The sequence below is a fragment of the Anabrus simplex genome, chromosome X (assembly GCF_040414725.1).
Source record: "Anabrus simplex isolate iqAnaSimp1 chromosome X, ASM4041472v1, whole genome shotgun sequence".
Lineage (NCBI taxonomy): Eukaryota > Metazoa > Arthropoda > Insecta > Orthoptera > Tettigoniidae > Anabrus > Anabrus simplex.
In genome coordinates, this window is record NC_090279.1 from 140,110,065 (window position 1) to 140,133,328 (window position 23,264).

The 23,264-nt window shown below is 37.8% G+C and overlaps 1 protein-coding gene across 1 annotated transcript in view; it reads left to right on the plus strand.

Annotated features, from left to right (window-relative positions):
* Positions 1-1,752: 1,752 nt before the first annotated feature.
* LOC137503364 (zinc finger protein OZF-like) overlaps positions 1,753-23,264 on the plus strand; it is a 57,684-nt gene continuing 36,172 nt past the window's right edge. Inside the window, exons 1-3 of the mRNA XM_068230923.1 lie at positions 1,753-2,064; positions 7,988-8,117; positions 11,955-12,050. Coding sequence (XP_068087024.1) covers positions 8,052-8,117; positions 11,955-12,050 — 162 coding nt within the window. The 5' untranslated portion in view covers positions 1,753-2,064; positions 7,988-8,051. The remainder of the gene's footprint in view (positions 2,065-7,987; positions 8,118-11,954; positions 12,051-23,264) is intronic.

Here is a 23,264-nt window from a genome sequence, read left to right on the forward strand (position 1 = left end):
CAGGGTCTGGAATTATAACCATCATTGGGTGTACGTGTTGTCTTCATCATCATTTCATCCTCATCACGACTCGCAGGTCGCCTACGGGCGTCAAATCAAAAGATCTGCATCTGGCGAGTCGAACATGTCCTCGGATACTTCCGGCACTAAAAGCCATATGCTATTTCATTTCACCAGAGTAAATGACATTGTAATGCGGGATAACATTTAGGGTCAGTCAAAGATTCTTTGACTCACCTACGAATTCCTTATTTTTGACACAAAAGGTAGATGGATATTTTAATAAGCATGTGTGAGATAGATTGCCTCCACTTACGCTTTACTTTCGAGCCCAGACGATGCTACTCTCTAGTGGCAGGTTCGCTTACCACGTTTAACATAAGCACGGCCGACTGGATCCCCCGCTGCGCTCCAAGGAGCTAGCTAGAGCGACGCATCAAGTCGGCCGTGAACATAAGGGTAGCAGGAGACATCGAGTAATTCTACCCCCTTGCGGGAGAGGAAGTAACTATAAACGGGATCAGTGAAAGTTGATCCAGGTTTACGGTATACTCCGCCGGCTAGGGGGAGTGTTGCAAGCTTGGCTGCGCCTGCGTATTGCTTCCTTCAGGCTACAGGCAAGGGCTCACTTCACATGAGCACGAGCCAGGTTCCCCGGGGGAACGGCGCTAGGTGTTCGACAGATGTCGTCTTGATTTTCACAAAACACAAATTCATATCGTACTCAAAACAACGAAAAGGCACCAGGATAATTGTACTGTACATAAATAATATTCCTTACAGTTCCAAGCTACGTGCTGGAGCCCGGTAGCACGTACTGACCGGCCGCCACTGATTAATGGAGTTGGTTCCGCTTATTATATACCTTCTCTAAATGTTAAAGAGCAATATGGTTTGCCTAGTGACTGTTCGATTTTTACAGCGGAGTTACTCGCTATACAGCAAGCTTTACTTCTTGTTCAGCGACAGGGATATACGAGAGTTACAATCTATACGGATTCGCTGAGTGCATTGCAATCTTTGGTTTCGTATGAGTTATCCTTTAATTGGTATGTATACAATGTCAAGAGTCTCCTTTATATGCTTGACAACGTCGGTATTTACATAACTTTAGTATGGGTACCAGGTCATGTAGGTATTGAGGGCAATGAAAAAGTAGATTGTCTTGCAAAACAAGCTTCTCGTCTTCCTGTTCCGAATACTAACAATATTGTTCCAGCTTCTGATTATGTAGTTGTTATCCGACAAGACTGGCAGCATTTTTTTCGACAGACTGCACAAGTCAAAGGTAACTTCTATTATCATTTACAACCAACACTTTTAGTTAAACCTTGGTTTAAGCGAGGATCTTATACTAGACGACATATTATTAACATCATTCGGTTACGGTTTAATCATGCCCTTACACCACAATATAGATCACGTTTCCATTTAACGCAGGATACAAACTGTTTGTGTGGTACAAATATCCGTAATGGCGACTCCAACCACATTTTATTTGAATGTTCTTTATATGCTAACCCCCGTAAAAAACTTTTGACTAATCTTAAGCGACTCAAGCAGGTTTTTCCAACCAGTGTTTCTTGTTTGCTCTGTAATCCTACAGTCGAGATTATTCGAGTGCTAAATTTGTTTCTAGATGAAGCCAATATCGTGTTATAATTCTGTCTGTAATATCGGGTGAGCATTGCTCATGCTTTTGAAGGTTCCATTTGAGTGATTCCTTATAACATTAGTGTATTACTTGCGAGTGCTATTTTGGATTCTTCGTGTGGGTGAAGCTTTAGACACAGTGTGTTTGCAAGACTGGAAGTTTCCCGTATGCAAACAGTATGCTCTAGCAACATAGGGTTGTTATGTGATATAGTGAAGATCAGTGTTTTGTGTTTTTCTACTTGCAAGCTCAAGCATCCATTATTGCACTGCAGTTTTTCATTTATACCAGTGTGTTTATATGAGTAAGCGAGTATTGACTGGGTGAAATGTCGTAGACACAGCCCATAAGCATCAGCAAGCAAGCAAGCAACTTTTCAATAAATGTCATATATTCTGGAGTTGTCACTGGTAATACATCCTTTCCTAAATTCAGCCTCTTTTACTGACTGATACAAATCAAATCCGTTCTTCAAGAGTTTGTTTTAAGTGATTAGCAATGGCAAACTACCTCACTCCTCATCCTGTCTAGTTCGCCTCATTTAGGCTCTGCCATTGGTTTTTGCGGTTTCCCTATAACTGCATAGCCTTTGGTAGTGCTATTTGAGGATCTAACCAGCCTCTGCGCTGATGACCTAACAAACTGTAGAATACATTAAAATGGTATTACCGTTAATAAAATATTATTATTATCAGGTTTTGTCTCGAAGTGTGAGGTATGTTGTTGTATCAGGCGCATGTTAACCAGTTGTACAGCTTATGCCGTTAATTGTGTTTCAGATTTTCTTCATTGAGGAATTGTGATTTCTATCACTTTACACTTATTGTCGGTAATGTTCAAGTTTCAGTAATTTACTTTTGCCAAACTTATAGATCTCAATTGAGAACCGTTAAAAGTTAATGCTAATGTTTCTCAGTTTCAGCATTATACAAATTTTTAAAATTTTCTTCATTTTATTTTTATTTAAGCATTAAAAATGTATAAGCATATAACTAGCTTTCTTTTTGAAACCTCCTGGCCTTTGCGTTACAAGTACCTGCAAATCGTGTGTTGTAGCAATATATCGGATATCTAAATTTATTGGAATGAGGAATGAGGTGAAGAATTGCGGATATTAGTTTCAGAAAAAAGTGACACGATAGTGTATCGCCGGGCTGAGTGGCTCAGACAGTTAAGGCGCTGGCCTTCTAACCCCAACTTGGCAGGTTCGATCCTGGCTCAGTCCGGTGGTATTTGAAGGTACTCAAATACGACAGCCCCGTGTCGGTAGATTTACTGGCACGTAAAAGAACTCCTGCGGGACTAAATTCCGGCACCTCGGCGTCTCCGAAGACCATAAAAAGTAGTTAGTGGGACGTAAAGCAAATAACATTATTATTATTAGATAGTGTATCGGTATCATTTTAATTATTGTGTTGCTGTGTTATTTGCCTCTTTGTGCGATTTAAAAGTGGCGCTATGAATGTTTGGTTGTTCTTTACACTGTAGGCTGCGAAAGATTTTAGTACTGGTAGTGTTCGAAATCTTGAGAGTTGTTCTGTGCAGGATATCTGTGAAAATATCTGCATATGTAGATTTCTTAGTATATCAGTGTTGTTATGAAGATTCTTTTGTATCACATCCTTATCCCACAACAGCTATATCCGGTATTTACTCCTCATGTTTTAGTTAACAGTAGGCTGCCTCTCTTTCGTAAGATATTTCCTGATTTATTGGTGTGTAAAAGATCTTCTTCATGGGCGTGTGGCAGTGAGTTTGCATGGGTTCAAATCCCAGGATAGGCAGCCCTGAAAATCGTTTCCGTGGTTTCCCCATTTACTCGTTAGTTAACCTTATTTAACGCAGCTACCTTCTTAATCCTAGCACTTTCGCTTTGACTTGTTAGGGCAATATTAAACCAGTAGCAGGAATGGAAGAAAAATCTTCAAGAACATATTGTGGCTCTGGAAACTGTAAAAGGTAGTTACTGTACGCGCACTTTTTAGTGATAGATTTGTGTATTCGGTGAGTAGTAAGAAGGAAGCACTGCCGGTTCCGGTAAATACTGCCAACTGAATGGAAATGAAATTTGAATTGAATCGATAATATGATCGATCGATATGAATTTTCTAAACCTTTATTATCTTAACGCCAACAACTGTGTCACACACACAATATATAATACTATATAATATTTCCCGATGCGAATCTTGTTCCTAGCATGAATTCTATAGTTTGGCTTTGCTATGTAAACAAAACAGTACGAGTACTTTAAGTGTACGCCAGATGTCGCACAGCGATGACAAGCGATTCTTAGTTTGTGTTTCAAAAGTTGCCAATACGAATCTCGAAGATAACCGAAGTCGATCGATTCAGCACTAGCGTGTAAATCTATCGCTAAAAAGTGCGCAGATAGTACTTGAAAGTGAAATCAAGAATATATTAATAGAATAACCAGTGAAGGCCTGAACAAGTAGGCCTAGTGTCCCCTACGTTGCAGTATACAAAATACAATTGATCATAGTTTCCTGAATAGATATGTGTTTCCATAGAAATGTGTTTCCTGGCAATGAGTAAGAATCAACGCAATTGGCCACAGGAACGAGCTCGTGTTACGTGTGTACATTATGTTTACTTTTACAGTAAAATATCACAAAGTGAATAACAAGCACTGTTATTGGCTGCAATGAATTCAGTTAGGCACCACTCGACGTATTCAACACAGACTAGTTTCATACCATGTAGGGAACAAACTGCAAAACATTTAAACCAGTTGTTTGACACAGAACTCCCTTCAAGGGGTGCTGTGTTAAGCAACCCTCGGTTGTGTCATAAGACATGACGTGCACAGACAAATAAAGAAAGTGCACTTAAGTAAAGGTTCGATGAAATGAGCTGGTAGAAGTGTTGAATACATTTTTGGCTTCATTTCAACAGATTCTTCTTCTTCTTTTTCCATTTCCAGTCTTTTGGATAGAGTTGTGAATTAAGGACCTCCTCATCTCATTTTTCTGTCTCCACAACTCCCTTATTTTTTCCAATATTTTTTTTCTACTTTTACTCCTCTCTTCTCTGTACTCTCTTTCCCCGCATTCATCCACCTCTTTCTGGGCATTCCTCGATGTCTTTCTCCTTTTATTTTCTCTGTAATCACTCTCTGGAACTCTACCCTGTCCCATTCTCATCATATGTCCATACCATTTCAGCTTATTGGTCTCTATCATGTCTTGCAGTTTGTAACGTGCTCCCGATATATATGTTTTCTTACCTTGTGCATATTCATTGCTTCCTCCCAGTGACATTGGACTGCTACGCTTACCATCCATCTGTTGCCTTGTCTGCCTCACGACTGTGTGTGTGCTTGCTATCCTCTCCCCGACATCCCCTGACGTCATCATTGTTCCCGCACATTCCACGCCTGGCTCTCCGGCCTATATAAACTTGCCGTTTCGCCTTGATCGGCGATCAGGTGTGAGCATTATGCTATTGTAAGCAGTGGGAGTTTTATATCGTCCGCGGCTGGTCCGTGCTGACTTATTTAACCTGTGTGGAAACCTTCTATGTCTCGCTGGGTGAGCAGACTCATGTTTTATTTTACATATTCATGTTGATATTCTTTCTAGCTCCTCACACACTTTGTTACAAATATCAAGCTTGTAAAATTTCGGCCCTTTTTTGGACTTTACTTTCACTATGGAGCACTTCCTTCATTTCTGTGAACTTTGACAACTGTGATTGGGGAGTTTTCCTTGGCGGACCAATAAGCGAGCTGGAACCTTACATCATGTGTTGAAATGAACTTAACCTTCAACGGGTTTTTGCAGGCTGATCGCTGCCTGTTACCTTAATGCCCTCACCTGTGTTTTGTTTTTTCTTTATCCATTTTCACTACCTCTCCTTCTACCGGTGTATGCCCTTGTTACTTCCTATTCTTCTTCTTCTTCTTCTATGAGAAATTAAAAATGCACTAGAAAGATTAGTAATAGTCTGCAAATTTTCATAGGTGTTCTTTCTATTCAATGGTTTTAAAATTAATGTCAAGTTATTCTTCTAGTTAAGTGAAATTCGTATTCGAGGGATTAAATATTGTGAAATATCCATGTGGTGGTTTCTATGCATTGCTATCCCAATGTTTACTGAATGTATCATTCCACTAGTAATATTTTTTTGATGTATATTCGGGGTACGTCCTTGTTACGATATTGGTACCATTGTAACTATTTGAATCTAATCATCTGTCCACATTCTCACAAAGTACTTGTACATACGCCTTATTTTCTTAACTTAATCTTCTAACATGTCTACTATTCCAGTACCTGACCAATACCAAAGATTATGAGTTTCATTGCCATGTATCGTGTTTATAAGCATTCTTTTGATGTTGCTACAATATATGTCATGATTCTTAAAACCTGATCCCTTGGGCTTTTTATTTGTTTGGTGTCCCCTTTTTATTCCTATGCTCCTACTATGGAATACCTCTCTGGAAGGGCCTTGATTTGTGTTCTGCGCGACTAACTGCGCATTGCCTCGTGCACGCTTCCACTCTGTTTGTCCTGACACGTAAACATTGTGCTCTGTCATATGATTGAGGGAGACTCTCCTCTCCTTTTTTTTGAGAAATCGTGTTTTAGAACTGATCTATGCTAAAAACATAAAAGGTAACAAGTTTAGGGAATCCAATTCTTTCCCTGATTTCTATGTTTCTGACTTTATCCCTTCATATCCTTCCTATTATTCCTCTAAGGAATTTCATCTTAGCCTCTTGTATTCTGCTTTCATCATAGTTTGCTGTTGTCCATGTGCCTGATGCATATGTCAAAATTGGTGTGTAATACATAGGGTGCAACATTTTCTTTCATTCCTTAGGGACGTCCCAGTTCCAGACTATAGATCTCACACATTGATAGAACTCATTGGCTTGTTCAATTCTCTTTCCAATTTCTTAATTTATTTTCCCATCTTCTGCAATTACTCTCCCCAAATACTTGAAGCTTTCCACAACTTCTAATGGTCTTCCATTTACTTCAATATTCCCACTTCCTTCTCTATTACCTCTCATCACGACTGCTATCATATACCTCTCCACACTTATGTGCATTCCATATACCTCTGGCTCCTAATTCTATACAATATCTTGTTCTTGTACTTCCATTTCATCTTCTCTCCATACTACTATGTCATCTGCAAAGAGTAAGGCCTTTGTTTCTTTGCTTTCCATTTTTTGTTGTATACTCTTGTGGATTTCATCCATGGTTGTAATGTAGAGTAGAGGGGATGATACACATCCTTGTTGAAGTCCTGTTTCTACTTAGAACCAGTTTGTTTGTCCCGTCATAGTCTTCTTACTACTTACTCACTTTTCGTGTATGGGTTTTATAATTGGTTCTTCTCCTGTCCCTCCCTTCTTCTTTATAAATCTATCGAAGACCGCTTGCCCTGGTACACTGTCATATGCCTTCTCAATATCTAAAAATGTCATCACTAAATCCTACCTAAACTCCTATCTTTTCTCCATCGTGTTCTTTAGATTCAATGCATTGAAGAACTTAAAATTGATGTTACACTGAGTGTGGAGTACGGCACTGCATGGAAGTGAAACATGGATAATAACTGGTGCTGAGAAAAACAGAGTTGAAGCCTTTCAAATGCCGTGTTATTGGAAGTTGTTGAAGATCAGATAGATAGAACATGTTAGAAATAAGGAGATAGTGAATCAGCTTGATGAGAGGAGAAGAGTTTGAGAGAATTTGATCCTAAGAAGGAAAATTTTGATAGAACAGATCTCAAGGCACTCTGATCTTGTTCAGTTAGTTTTGAATCAAAGTGCAGAAGATAACAATGTTACGAAGATTCCATGATATGGACCTGGGTCATCAGAATGATATGCAAATGGAATAGTCACTGAATTTTCAAGAAGTTTTGTGCATTTTGATCAAAGTCAATGTAGTTTGATTTTTAACAAGAAAACCCGTCTGCTGTGGTTTCACTTCCATGTAAAACTGTATGTTATATAGCTATGAATACGATATATGGTGTCATGTAAAACTAGGGATCCTTTGACAATGAACTCGATATTGACAGACATGTTAACTTATATTTCATATGGAAGTGATAACTGTATTTGAAGTCATGTAAAACTGGAGGTTCTTAGCTCTGATCATAGTATCAGTCATAGAAAACTTGTGGTCCTATAGGTATGTTCACAAAATCCACAGGCATGTGAAATTTTTTTGGCTTTTTTGTATGATCATGATATTGAGAGTCATGTAAAATTACAAGCTTATTGCTTAGTCTGTTGAAAAATAACCTAAGTAACAATAAGGTAATACATTTTTCTGGTCTGTGTTTCAGTGTAACATCATTGGAAGAAATCATAAACCCCAGTACCTTCTAACTGCTTCAGTTGCAGTGTGAAATGGACTTGCAAATAAAGATCAAGGAGGAACCAGCCTGGCTTGAAGGAACAACAAATGCATCACTTGTAAGTCTTATTCCACATAACTTCATGGAGGTCAGAATTTAACCCTTACTGGCTGAATAAGGTTGGCAGGGGCATAATTTACTATGTGCTTCCCCAATATTAACATCAGCAGTCATCTTTTGCTGCTTGGGCATCTAAGTATGGTATGTATCTGTTTTGTTTCTTTGTCTGAGAGTATGCCACAGTGTGCTACACAAAGCTGCCAACACTTACAAACTAGAAACAACAGTATTGATGTACATCCATGAGTCCAGCTAGTGACAAAAGCATTGTTCGTGGGACAAGGAAAGGGGTTCTGGTGGCATAAGCTCCCAGATAATTGCTGCCGAGTGGACAATTGGCCTCTAGCATTTACTAGGGAGATGGCAGTGCATTCTATGTTTGATAGTGGCAAAAAGCTGAATTAATATTGCGGGCTTGATAGTGAAGGAAGCATGGTTAGGTCCAACTAGTGATGAAGTTGTGATAGGCAGTGTCTCAAGATTGAGGCTTCAGGGCATTTCATGTGTTAAGTACCCTTTGACTGACTGTCTATTGTCTGTTGGTTATTAAAATTGATTTATGGAGGGTGTGTGGTAATGTCTTTATTCTGCTCGGTTTGGTAATGGAATCTTTGTGGGATTGACATCATTTCCTATCATATGTCAGCCAATTGCAGTGCTAGTAGTTGCTGAAGTGTTGGAAAATGGTGGGTGCTAGATTGAATTAAGTTATGGCCAGTAGGTCCATGGCTCTCGGGTGAACATATTTTTCCTCCAAAAGAAATTCCAGGTAAGATTTGCATCATTTAAACTTTTTTATATTGTCACTTATGTTGGGTGAGCACATATTAAAATTCTGCCTTGGCAGTTTACTGTGAGTGTAGCTTGTCTAAAGCAAACACCCTGATGAAGGTGGAGATGCAGTGAAAATTATTTAGAAGAAGCATGATTTTTCATCATCTTTCCTTGCTCTATCTGTTGCTACTCTAGTCACAGTCCATTGCAATCTTCTGAGTGTGTGACTTTCAGTTCTGTGGCTCTTCATCTGATAGCTCAGAGGGTAAACTGATGACATACTAATTTCGTGTTAGTGAGTGTGATTCATGTTCGGTCTAGAGGTATTTGAAGAAGCTGAATTATCCCAGCACACGTATGTAGTTATACTGGCAAGAAAGTGAATTCCTACACATCATTGTGGCACCTCAGAGTCTTTGAAAACCTTGAATGTTGGAAGAGAGATATTCAATGAATAACTGTGACTTGACAGTAATAATCTATTGCAAACAGTGTGAACTGCTAATTTATAGACCATATATTGCCCAAGACTTGCTTAAAGCTAAAATTCTGCAACTAATGCACGCTGCTCTCAGAATAATTGTGTGCTTGTTGAGGTTTTCTTTTCTCTCTCTACCCCCTGTGGGTTGGGATGCAGACGAAGAATACATCCACAGTATCCCCTGCCTGTTGTAAGAGGTGACTAAAAGGGGCAACCAAGGGATGATTGAATTAGAACCATGAAACTACTTGTGATTAGTACCATCACCTGGGAAAGCCATGGGTTGCCTTTACTTGCAATTAGTACCACTATGTTAGGTACACAATAGGTTTGTGATTAGTAGCAGCAGAGCGCGGCTCACTGTGGGTTTCCAGTGCCTGTGATTAGTACCACTATATGCGGAACATAACGGGCGTATGTTGCCTGTGATTTGTACCAATTTGTAAGAAACACCACGGGTATGGGCATCGCCTATGCTTAGTACCGCTTTATGAGCGTCACTTTTGGTCAACATTGCCTGTGATTTGTACCCATTATTTGAGGAACACCACGGGATAGTACTAGTCCCTGTGATTAGTACACCTATGTGAGGTGCACCATGGGTTTGCTGTGCCTATGAGTGTCGCCATTATGTGAGAAACACCGTAGGTCTATTTTACCTGTACGATGTACATTACTTGTAAGTAGTACCATAAGTTGTTGGAACACCGTGAATTTACACTACCTTTGATTAGTACCGCAACTTGAGAAATGCCATGGTTCTACTTTACTAGAATTAAATGCCATTATGAGGAACCGTTGACCTGGATATAGAAACCCTTTATACAACAAGCATCATTGATTCAGGATCGTGCTTTGGTAGGAGTCCCTTGGTCGGTAATATAGTTTCTGGGAAGGTGAGGCATTGCAGGTCTGATTCACTAATTGTTTTAAATTCATATTCATCCATTCGTTCTTCATCACGTTTTGAATTCTGGTCATTGGGTGATTATTGTACTTTTAAATTATAATTTCATTTCGTCTCATTTCGTACCATTAATGGCCGATGACCTAGATGTTATGCCCTTTAAACAACAAGCATCATCATCATCATCATCAAACCAGTCTACTAAACAGAGTGTTGGGCTGATGACCTTCGATGTTAGGCCCCTTAAAACAAGAAGCATCATCAAACAGGATGTCAACACAGGTGTGATTACTCTAGGTTACTCTCACATCCACAATCTGCTGGAAGATATGTGTATTAAGGAAAGAGCAGATTTGCGTATGGCATATTAGAGATAAAATAGCTTAAAATCTGAATGTAATTTCTCTTATAATAAGTATTTTGCTCAGACTTTGAATTCATTTAGAAAGGCAGGATAGTGATTAGCTTATTTTATTTCTCACATACAGGTCTATGTCTATGTTACTTATAGAACCTTGCATAAATCTAGAATACATGATTTTTTGAGAAAATTTTCTTTAATATGCCTCTTCTTAGAGGGCTCCAACACTCTCAGGATGTAAGGAACATAAAAAATTAACTTTTCTTTCCCTTTGTCATTATTTCATTTTGTCATTTTGTGCATCATTTTTCTTCCTTTCCTTAGTTCAGCCACTGTTCTTTTTCTATATTGAATGGGTTAAGTCAGTATATTCCAGAACTGTATAACTTACTATAATTCACTTTTATTAGTAATTGAACTTATATTAGAACATCCCTCGCCCACATCTTTATTACCAACGAGGTTCTATGAATCCAAGTGAGAAATTTCAAGGTGTTATTGTAGATCATGAAAGAGCTCCTGAAACTGCAGATGTACACTCCAACATTGTTGACTCTCTACTGATGGTGTTCTCATCCCCACATTTCTTCACGGAACACAACATAACATCCCCTTATTAGTACAACATTTTATGTGTAGTTGCATTGAGTTTGGGCTACATCTTTCCCTGGTATATGACTGTGATAAGCTTACTTCTTTCATGTTTGTTTTTTCTTTTTACAATTGGAAGCATTGAAATATGCTGTTTGAAACAGAACTGTCTCAATGCTTTATGTAGTCCCTGTGAGCTCAACAAAACCGGAGTAGAGAATGTGATTCAAATATTTCAAATTTTTTAAAAATCTTTCTGTAAACAGACTCTATGCTGAGAAGAAAAATGATTTAGAACAGTTTTAACACCTGGAAGTGGTTCAAACAACCTCTATGATTTGATTGATATGATTGGACATATGACAACAGTTCATGCGATTTACTTTTTATGTCTGTGGCAGCTTACTCCCAAATTCTGTGCGAGACGGCCTCAATTCCATGGCCAGTAGGATATCTTCTGTTATGGCTAGGAAATGTTTCTCATTTTATATTTGGTTCTCAGTCTGATCCTTTTTTCTAACATAAGGAGTGATCAGGGATATCAGCATCATGCTCAGTACAACCTTTGGTTTTAACAATCCTCTGCTGGTAGAAATCTTCCTTAAACATTAGTGAAATTTTGAAAGTAACTGTCAGGTAATGCTTTATCAAGCTCATTTGTTGGTGACTTTATTTGTAGATGTCTGTTATGTGCATACCTAATATATCTAACTTTCCACAGGAAAATATTGAACATGTATCAGGAGTGATAGCTCTGAAGAAAGAAGCCAAATCAGAGTTAAGAGAGCCAGGGCCAAAAGAGGAAAGCTCACTTGAGGTAATGTGCATAATTTGATAACCCGTCGTCAGGTAACGAAAATACCGTATTACGCGAATAATCCCCGCACCTTCATTTTAGGAAGGATCATTTTGAAAAAATGAAATGAACTAAAATTACTTGCATTGAAGGAGTAACATAGGCACAAACAAAATTTTATATGACTCCTCGAGTTCCACCTGGTCTTTTTTTTTTTGTTGCTACTTGCTTTACGTCGCACCGACACAGATAGGTCTTATGGCGATGATGACACCTGGTCTTTGTGCAAATATGAACATGACGGATGTAGCTACTTTGCCTAAACATATTAGAGTTGATAAAAATGCATAATCACTGCTATAAAATATATATGTCATGAAAATTAGCATGTAGTCCTTCTTACGTGACAAGTATTTAATTAATCTGAACTTGCAATGGGGTTGATTTTCTGTAGATCGGAAGATTCTTTGTCTCTTTCATTACTAGAATCCTTTCCTAAATTACTTAAAAATTCATCACACTCCACGTCTAAAACACTGTACGAAAACTACGTGACCCTGTAGTGTGTTGAAAATCTTGACGCAAGTAAAACATACACCCAAATTTTGTGCCTAACATTAAAAAAAAAATATGCAGGAATTATTCGCGTTAATACGGTAGTTAGAAAATGGCTCAACAGATATCAGTGTTTGACTCTTCATTTCAATGCATACAATTGATAGGCCTACGGAAAATATACTTTTTTCATGAGATTGACTGTTTACTTACCTAATTTTCACTTTTCCTTCAAGTTGTTCCACGATCTTGCGTTATGTATTGTGTAGCAGTTAGGATTGCTCCAAAGACCTCTACTGTATATCATTTGGGAGCTGGTATGATTCCTACTGATACTTTTCACTACTTAAATATTTTAAACACAGATTTTCTATAAGATACATTCTTTTGTTACTGGATATTTTATTAGTTGCTTCCAATTGAAACACCTTCGTAATCTTATTGATTATATTAATTACTAATTTCTAGATAATACAATTATTTGTAGATAAAAGTTGAAGGTGATGCTTGCTTATTGTGAGCATTCACTTACATGCTACACACATTGTAGCCATCATGTGGCAAGTGAAAAACATTGTTAATTTTCCGAATGTTGTCTGCTTACCAGGCTAGTTGGCAGTGCAGTTAGGGTCGCGCAGGTGTGAGCTTGCAGTGGGTTCGAACCCCACTGTCAGCAGCCCTGAGGATGGTTTTCCATGGTTTCCAATGTTTACACCAGGCAAATGCTGGGTCTGTACCTTCTTGAACGCCACGGCCGCTTCCTTCCCACTCCTAGCCCCTTCCTTTCCCATCGTCGCCATTAGTCCGATCTGTGTTGGTGCTACGTTAAGCTAGTTGTAAAAAAAAAGTGGTCTGTGGTGTTACTTGTCCATTGTGACTTATAATATTACTTAAACTTGCAGGGTCTTACTAATAAAAAGTCCTTATACCGTTGTTTAACTCTTGTTTAGTTATACAGTGAATAAACCCTGTATAAGCGTTTTACATTTTTCTTACTAATAAACGAGGTATGCGCATTGTATTACTACACAGCACGTATACACTCGTTCCAAGGAGTAGGAATCTCTTCCTGTAGTTCACTGACGTATTTCGCACGTTCACCGCCTTTATGATCGCTTCTGCTGGTTATCTACGAGCAAAACTTTCCGGAAAGTCGCACAGTAGCACGGCATATCGAAAAGGCAGTGGCAACACTAAGTGAGACAGCTGGAAATTCGCTTATATTGATATCAACATTTCTTCAGCTTGCTTGTGTAATGATCGCCAAAAAAAGAAATGGAATGGCTTAAGAAGAGATCAATAGCTCTTAACTGGGATAGTGCGGAAAACGTAAGCAATTGTAATTCAATCGGCGGGTTGAAAAGGGTACACATTCCAAAATCCTTACTTTTCAGGTGAAAGGAAAACCTGTTTTGTAGCTAAACAAACGGTTAGATCAAAAAAGTTTCTATTAGGCATTTATACATCACATTTCTACTTATTCAACTACAAAGTATGGAAATCATATTACGTACGGTTTTCAAGTTTTACCCTTTTTTATGTCAAGGAATATGTCCCTTTTTATACTCAAATTTGAGAAAGATCTAAGATCTTTCTAGAGGCAGATAATGTATAATAAACTCGCAATTTAAAGTCTATTAAGCAGTAACACCTTATTACACAAACATACGCCCAACCATAATTTCTTTTATAGTTATTCATTGTCATTCCGTGAGACAGCTGGAAATTGACTTATATTGATATCAACATTTCTTCAGCTTGCTTGTGTATTGGACGCTAAAAAAAGAAATGGAAAAGCTTAAGAAAATATCAAAAGCTCCTAACTGGGGTAGTTCGGAAAACGTAAGCAATTGCAATTGAATCGGCGAGTTGAAAAGGGTACACATTCCAAAATCCTTACTTTTCAGGAGAAAGGAAAACCTGTTTTGTAACTAAACGAAAGGTTAGATCAAAAAAGTTTCTATTAGGCATTTATACATCACATTTCTACGTATTCAACTACAAAGTATGGAAATCATATTACGTACGGTTTTCAAGTTATACCATTTTTTATGTCAAGGAATATGTCCCTTTTTATACTCAACTTTGAGAAAGATCTAAGATCTTTGTAGAGGCAGATAATGTATAATAAACTCGCAATTTAAAGTCTATTAAGCAGTAACACCTTACTACACAAACATACGCCCAACCATAATTTATTTTATAGTTACCGTATTCATTGTCATTCCGTGAGACAGCTGGAAATTGACTTATATTGATATCAACATTTCTTCAGCTTGCTTGTGTAATGGACGCTAAAAAAGAAATGGAAAAGCTTAAGAAAATATCAAAAGCTCCTAACTGGGGTAGTTCGGAAAACGTAAGCAATTGTAATTGAACCGGCGAGTTGAAAAGGGTACACATTCCAAAATCCTTACTTTTCAGGAGAAAGGAAAACCTGTTTTATAGCTAAACGAAAGGTTAGATCAAAAAAGTTTCTATTAGGCATTTATACATCACATTTCTACGTATTCAACTACAAAGTATGGAAATCATATTACGTATGGTTTTCAAGTTATGCCACTTTTTATCTCGAGGAATATGTCCCCTTGTATACGGTAGGTACTCAATTAAGAAAGATCTTTGTAGGGGCAGATAGTGTATAATAAACTCGCAATATCAAAGGTCTATTAAGCTGTAACATATTTTTACACAAAAATACGCCCAACCATCATTTCTTTTATAGTTATTCATTGTCATTCCGTCTCTTTAAAGTGTTTTACTTTACGAAGATGTCTAGCTTCCATAACCTCTGAATGGTGTACGGTACCGTATGTCTTCTATGTTTAAAATACCGTGAAGATCATCAGTGTTATCGTCATTCTTTCAACGTGTGTTCAATGTTAAATGGATAAGTCGAATATTTTACAACGATTATATTACTGTCGACAATAAATACCACGAAAATAAACTGCTCGCTCGTTTCTTTTTTCCGCTACACGCTGCTATACAACGCTTATACTAGGGTCCTGGACTGTATAAGCAATTCAGTGAATAACTATAACAGATGTATACACAGGAGGCTTATACACGGTTTATTAGTAACGAATTTCGCGTAAACGGTGTATAAACCTTGTATAAAAGTTATACACCGTTTATTAGTAAGACGGGCAGTGAATAAATAAGCTATTCAAGAGTGATCTTGCCTTTCTCTTTCATGCTTTGTAAGGGATAGTACTTATGAATAGGCATGGTGTGTTCACCATTACTCACCTGAACATTCGTTTCATGAATTAATCCGTCACTACCAGGATACACATTTGATCACTGCCATCATCCATTGCAAAGCATGCGCGTGGGCTTCTTTCAGTGTGAGCATGTTGCTATGGGGTATTTCATTGCCCATTTATTGAGATATTCCTTTGACCAGCTCTTCCAGGAGTTCTTGGTGAGCTGTTGTATATATACCCATCTGGGCAAGTTACTGATGAGAGAGGAAGTATAATCATGATCAGGGGAGTAGTAATTGGCTCTCCTATAAGGAAATGGGATGTAGTTAGGTAAGAAGTATCAAAAGGGTCTTCATTTAACTATAGCGAGGGGATGTATGTTTCGTAAGAGTGGTCTATTCTTTATTGATGAAGCAATAAGAATCCATCACTCTTCTGAGGCGATATATAAGACTCTTAACAGCTGCTTCACGGATTCCACCAAACTGTGGTACTGTAGGAGGGATGATATGCCATTTCAGTCCCATGCTTGCAGTTGCGCTGAAGAGTTGGTTTTTCCGGGGTTTCAATCACTCACTACTGATCTGGATTTAGGGCAGTCGGCCAGGTGGCAGATACCATATCTGTTGTTTTCCTAACCTTTCCTTAAATGATCACAAAGGAATTGGAAATTTATTGAACATTTCCCTTGGTTAGTTATTCCTTTCCCCAACTCCCCTTCGTATAAACAAATATTTGCACGAATTCATCCTCTTGAATTCCAGCTTTGTCTTCATATTGTGATCATTCCTAATTTAAAGACATCACTCAGACATATTCGTCTACTGATGTCAATCCACACCATCCCTCTACTGACAGCTCAGAACTTACCACTTATGATATAGATGTTGATTCATAGGGAACCTGAAATGTTTGTCCAAATGAGTAAATTTATAATGCCAACATTAATGTTCCTTTATTGGACATTACAACTAACTCAATCCTGGTTGTCTGCATTTTGCCCCATGTGCTCTGTTGGTCTCATTTACTCATTCAGACAAATATTTCAGGTTCCCTATGGGAATCAACATCTATATCATCTGATGGCGAAGCAGGCAACAATTTTTTTGGTAATGAGAAAAAGTCTCTCATAGTGCATTGGCACTGCTGGTGGCTCCAAGTAGCCTACGCAGTGGCCTCCATGGTATGCACAAGCCATGCGTCTTGGTGGGTGTGCTATGTACCAACTGATGAGCCCAACATAGCACATGGGGCCGAAACGCTGGCAATCAGGAATGAGTTAGCAGGAAAATTTATAATGTCCAATAACGGACAATTTATGTTGGTATTATGTATCACTTAGTCGACCAGCTCGTCTCCTTTCTCCCAAGTCTTCTCAGCCCGAACTTTACAAAATTTTTGTAATGCTACTCTTTTGTCAGAAATCACCCAGAAAAAATCGAGCTGCTTTTCTTTGGATTTCTTCCTGCTTTTCTTTGGATTTCTTCCAGTTTTTGAATCAAGTAATCCTGTTGAGGGTCCCATACACTGGAACCATACTCTAGTTAGGGTCTTACAAGAGACGTATATGCCCTCTCCTTTACATCCTTACTACAACCCCTAAATATCCTCATAACCATGTGCAGAGGTCTGTACCCTTTATAAACAATCATATTTATGTGATCACCCCAATGAAGATCTTTCCTTATATTAAAACCTGGCTACTTACAATGATCCCCAAAAGGAACATTCACACCATCAATGCAGTAATTAAATCAGAGAGGACCTTCCCTGTTTGTGAAACTCGCAACCTGGCTTTTAACCCTGTTTATCATCATACCATTGCCTACTGTCTATCTCACAACATTATCAAGGTCATTTTGCAGTTGCTCACAGTCTTATAACTTATTTATTATTCTGTATAGAATAACATCATCTGCAAACAGCCTTATCTCTGATTCCACTCCTTTACACATATTGTTGATATATATATCAGAAAACATAAAGGTCCAATGATACTGCATTGAGGAATTCCCTTCTTAATTATTACAGGGTCAGGTAGAGCTTCACCTACTCTAATTCTCTGAGTTCTATTTTCTAGAAATATAGCCACCCTTTCAGTCAATCTTTTTTCTAGTCCAATTGCACTCATTTTTGCCAGTAGTGCCCCATGATCTACCCTATCAAATGCCTTTGATAGGTCAATCGGAATACGGTTCATTTGACCTCCTGAATCCAAGATATCTGCTGTATCTTGCTGGAATCCTACAAGTTGAGCTTCAGTGGAATAACCTTTCCTAAACCCAAACTGCCTTCTGTCAAACCAGTTATCAATTTTGCAAACATGTCTAATATAATCAGAAAGAATACTTTCCCAAAGCTTACATGCAATGCATGTAAAACTGACTGGCCTGTAATTTTCAGCTTTATGTCTATCTCCCTTTCCTTTATACACAGGAGCTACTATAGCAACTCTCCATTCATTTGGTAGAGCTCCTTCATGCAGACAATAATCAAATAAGTACTTCAGATATGGTACTATATCCCAACCCATTGCCTTCAGTATATCCCCAGAAATCTTATCAATTCCAGCCGCTTTTCTAGTTTTCAACTTTTGTATCTAACTGTAAATGTCATTTCCATCATAGGTAAATTTTAATACTTCTTTAGTATTAGTCACCTGTTCTATCTGGACATTATCCTTTTAAACAACAATCTTTACATACTTCTGACTGAATACTTCTGCTTTTTGAAGACCCTCAAATACACACCCCTTTTTTATTAATGATTCCTGGAATGTCCTTCTTGGAACCAGTTTCTGCCTTAAAGTACCTATTCTTACTCTTCCATTTTTCATTAAAATTTGTCTGACTGCCAATCATGCTTGCCATCATGTTATCCTTAGCTGACTTCCTTGCTAGATTCAATTTCGTAGTAAGTTCCTTGAATTTCTCCTTAATTCCACAGCCATTTCTAACTATTTCTTTCTAACTTGCATCTCCTTATTGTCTTTACTTCTCTGTTATAATACAGTGGATCTTTTCCATTCCTTATCACCATTACGGGTACAAACCTATTTTTACATTCCTCAACAATTGCTTTAAACCCATCCCAGAGTCTGGTCACATTTTTAATTACCGTTTTCCACCGATTATAGTTACTTTTCAAAAACTCCCTCCTGCCTGTTTCGTCAGCCATATGGTACTGCCTAATAGTCCTAATTATAATAGCTTCCTTTCTTTCACATTTATTTTTATCTACGACAAAAACAGCTTCATGATCACTAATACCATCTATTACTTCGATTTCTCTATAGAGCTCATCTGGTTTTACCAGCACCACGTCTAGGATATTTTTCCCTCTAGTTGGTTCTATCACTTTCTGAATCAGCTGCTCTTCCCATATTAACTTATATAGCATTTGTTGTTCATGCTTCCTGTCGTTCGGCTTACCTTCCCAATTGACATTTGGCAAATTGAGATCACCTGCTACTGTCATATTCCTTTCCATATCGCTTCCAACATAGGTGATTATCTTATCAAATAATTCTGTATCAGTGTCAGCACTACCCTTTCTCAGTCTGTACACTCCAAAGACATCAAGTTGCCTTTTATCTTTAGAGATGGGCCTTATACATAGAATTTCATGCTTGTCATTTTTAACTTCTTCATAGCTTACAAATTCATCTTTCACCAGAATGACTACTCCCCCTCCTACCATTCCTATCCTGTCTCTACAATACACACTTCAGTTCCATGAGAATATATATGCATCCATTATACCATTTCTCAGCCATGATTCAACTCCTATTACAAAACCTGTTATGTATATGCTGTATCTATTAAATTACTTAATTCAATTCCTTTCTTTACAATACTTCTACAATTAAATTGAAAACTAGAAATGAAGTGGTTCAACCTATTCAGTACAAGTAAATAAGAAATGTAGTGTTACATTCTTATTTGGTTAAAAGCGGTAGCAGTTTCGACCACCAATCTGGGTCATCATCAGCTGATTAAAAATACAAAAGCAATGCATAAGAAAACAAAAAATTAAAGGATAAATCTTTCACAAAAGCAGTTCCACAAGCAATATAAGACAATAGGGATTAGCACTGCGTGATTTAAAATCATAAAAACCAGATGAATTCGAAGATCAGTCACTTTTATGTAGCAAGGCACATGTCCTTGAGGAGTAGCACAACACCCGCAATGTCTGGCACTGTGCTCTAAAATGTTTACGAAAAGAACAAGCATGCAAACACTGCCAGGCATGAAGTCACAACACAATTTAATAAATTTAAAGTCCCAAAATTGTGTAGACGTCGAAGACAAGTCGTTTAAATAAAGGAAGATGCTAACTCCTGAAGATCAGCACAACATGCACAACATCCGGCACTGTGCTTATAAATACCGACGAAACTCGGTGAATAGCTTAAAGAACAAGCCTGTAAAAGGTTCAGTCACAAAAATATATAATACAAGTTAATATAATTGAAGTGTATATTAATGCTAATAGGATCTTGTAGCTCCTTTAGAGATGCAGAACAGTTGACGTAAAAAGCAATTGTCATAAATTTGTCAAAATGAAGAACAAACTGTAACTACAGTAGAGTGTGTGGGGTAGATATCTCCTTCTGTTATTGCTGTCATTGTGTAAGTAATTTATGTTAATACAGGCAAGGATCTCTGGAATGTGTGTGCTTCCTACTGAAACCTCGATTTCGAGTAAACCCTCATTTAAGGTTTAAAAAATCAGGTCCCTGTAAAAACGTTACATAGGGGTTCCACTGTTTATGTTGAACATACCTTACACGTGATTGTCAGTAGGGTTGTTTTTTCCATTAGGAGATATGTACACTTCTTCTTGTACAGAGTAAATCTCATCGTGTAGTTCATTATCGGATACGTGGAGCCTGTCGTTTTCCTCTCTATCGAGAGAAACATGATCCTCATCATCAGATTTTTTGGGAAACACAAAATAAGGATCAGTGATGTGTCATCAGCTTCCTCTTATGTTCACTCTCACTAATTTCATACAATATATTTCGTTTAGATTTCTCACATAACCGCTGATGACCAGCCATATTTGAACATGGAAACAATGAACAAATTATTACATTCCTTACTGCAGCACTCCCAGTCATGGAGGTAGTCGAATATTGTTTCTGTAGTGACTGGCAGGTAGGGCAACATTGAAATTAATGGATGGGTCCATTCGACACATCATATATGTAATTTATTGAGCAGCTAGAGTAGTCAGCAAGTAAAAAATATTTTTAAATCATGTCAGTAACTACTTAACGAGATGAACAAATACACAAGGTTTTGGGCATGTACAATCCATATTTTATCACTTAAAGCAATTGAAAATTAAATCTGGCCCGATTAGCCCATTCAGTGTAGAAGGGGTAAACGGGGTGGAGACGAATCCTAGTGAACTTGTCCAGATGAAGATAATATTTCCTGACTTCATTATAATGCAACAGGTGGAGCACAGCTCATTTGTGGATTCACATACTCTGATGCAATCAGTTTAGGGCAGTATTAGCAGTTATGAATTAAGTTATATAGTATGGTGACACTGGGTTTGATTGTGGCAATGTGTATTTATGGTTTTCTTTGTCTAAACTTTCAGGGGCAAAGTGATATATTGAAATTTTTTATTCCATTTAGACCTTAATTTTTAGTGATCATATTTGTAAAAGTGCCCTTGAAATATAGTCACAACATTATGTCTCCATCGAAACTTGGTAATTTCATTTTTGGAAGCCAGATCTTTATCATATTCACTTATGCTGTTGATTTAAATAATTTTTTGCTTCAGTTCCATTATTATTAGGTACTGAATTTATGGAGTTTACCATTTTTTCCTCCAGTGAGTCTTTAAGGTCTTCAGATCATTTTTAATATATATATATATCAATGTCAGTGAGACACCCCTTTTTTAGAGGCTGGTTTTGTAGCTGTACTTCCTCTTAAAAATCATTCACTACTACTACCACACCCCTTATTTTAAAGCATTAAGTCTGAAGTTCCTTAGAAATGTTGTAGCTTTTATACGAATATTCTCATTTTCTTCAAGTAGTTGCTATGTCTTCCACAGAGTACTGTAATGCACTGCTAGGTGTTGTGTTACATCTGGCTTTGTTCCAATGCCTTACAACAGCTGATACTGTTCCAAGATTCTTTGCAATGTACATAATGTGTGGCAGTTGGTATCATTGCTACTTGCAGTATATTGCAGGAATTATTCATTTCAAACAGTGGCTTATAGCTAGGACAGTAGTGTGAATTTTGTACAAGTTGTTCTTTGTGGCTTTGCTGTTATGAATTGAGGGAGTTATCTTCACTATATATAATTCCTTGTACTAATCGGTACATACGCGGACGTCCCTATCTATGTGGTCATCTGGTGGAAAGGAACTGCTTGGGTTGGACGAGTCCGAATGCAATGGAAACTGCTAGGATTATCACTGAAGAGAGTAATCTGGGAGATACTTAAAATTAGTGACTTTTAACCTGGAGTATCAAAGATATTGATTGTATTAAAACTTGGTAAAATACTCAATGTAGACATCAAGACATCACCTAACTCCTGTAATTGTTGCACAGTAGTCCACAGCATACAAATGAAATATTTTGTACACTACTTGTGTTATTTGTACTAATAAAATATTATCTTAATAGCTTGCATGTTTATATATTGCCCCCAAACTACTCTGCACCCAATTGCTGAACACAGGGAATCCAGAGGTAGACCATTGTGTTGGCAATGCTTAAATATTTCAGGCATTTTTAGATGTGGTGGGACTTGGAACACGCCTGGCAAAAGAAACAAAGTACAATAGGAGACTACATTTATTTTAAAACATAACTGCTCAAAAATCACAAGAATTACACAAATTAAGTCTTCTTGATGTTGTTCAATATTAAAGTCTTTTTGAATTGAAAATCAACACTCACAAATTTCTACAGTATAGGTATTTAATACCTTTGAAGATATTCTTCACTGTCCTTGGAAGGTATGGAACATGGTTTAAGTAACACTGAAAGAAGAAGATATTAGTAGATACTAGTCACATGTTTACCGGCCACTGTCACCACATGCCCCTGGGAAAGGCCTCCGCCACACGGAATGTACTGTATAAGAGTGCATACTTAAACTCACAACCTTACTTGGCTGGAGATTTGAAACATAGGGCTTGGCAAAGAGTTCAAGCTTAACGTAACAGGCACAGATTCGACTTTAGGCCTAACCTTAGAGAAACTGGATTCAACCGTAGGCATAACCTTACAAGGGTGTTACCTTTACAGACTCAAGTTTCATGCCCAAGTTTGGTGGCCTTAGGTCATGGAGCTGAGAAACTGCAAAAAAGGCCAAAGGATTAAATGGCTGTAGGACAAAAGGGCTAAATGGCTTAAGGGCAGGAGGGCTAAATGGAATGAGCTATGGTGTAGGGCTCAGAGCTAAACTTGAAGTAAGATGGTGT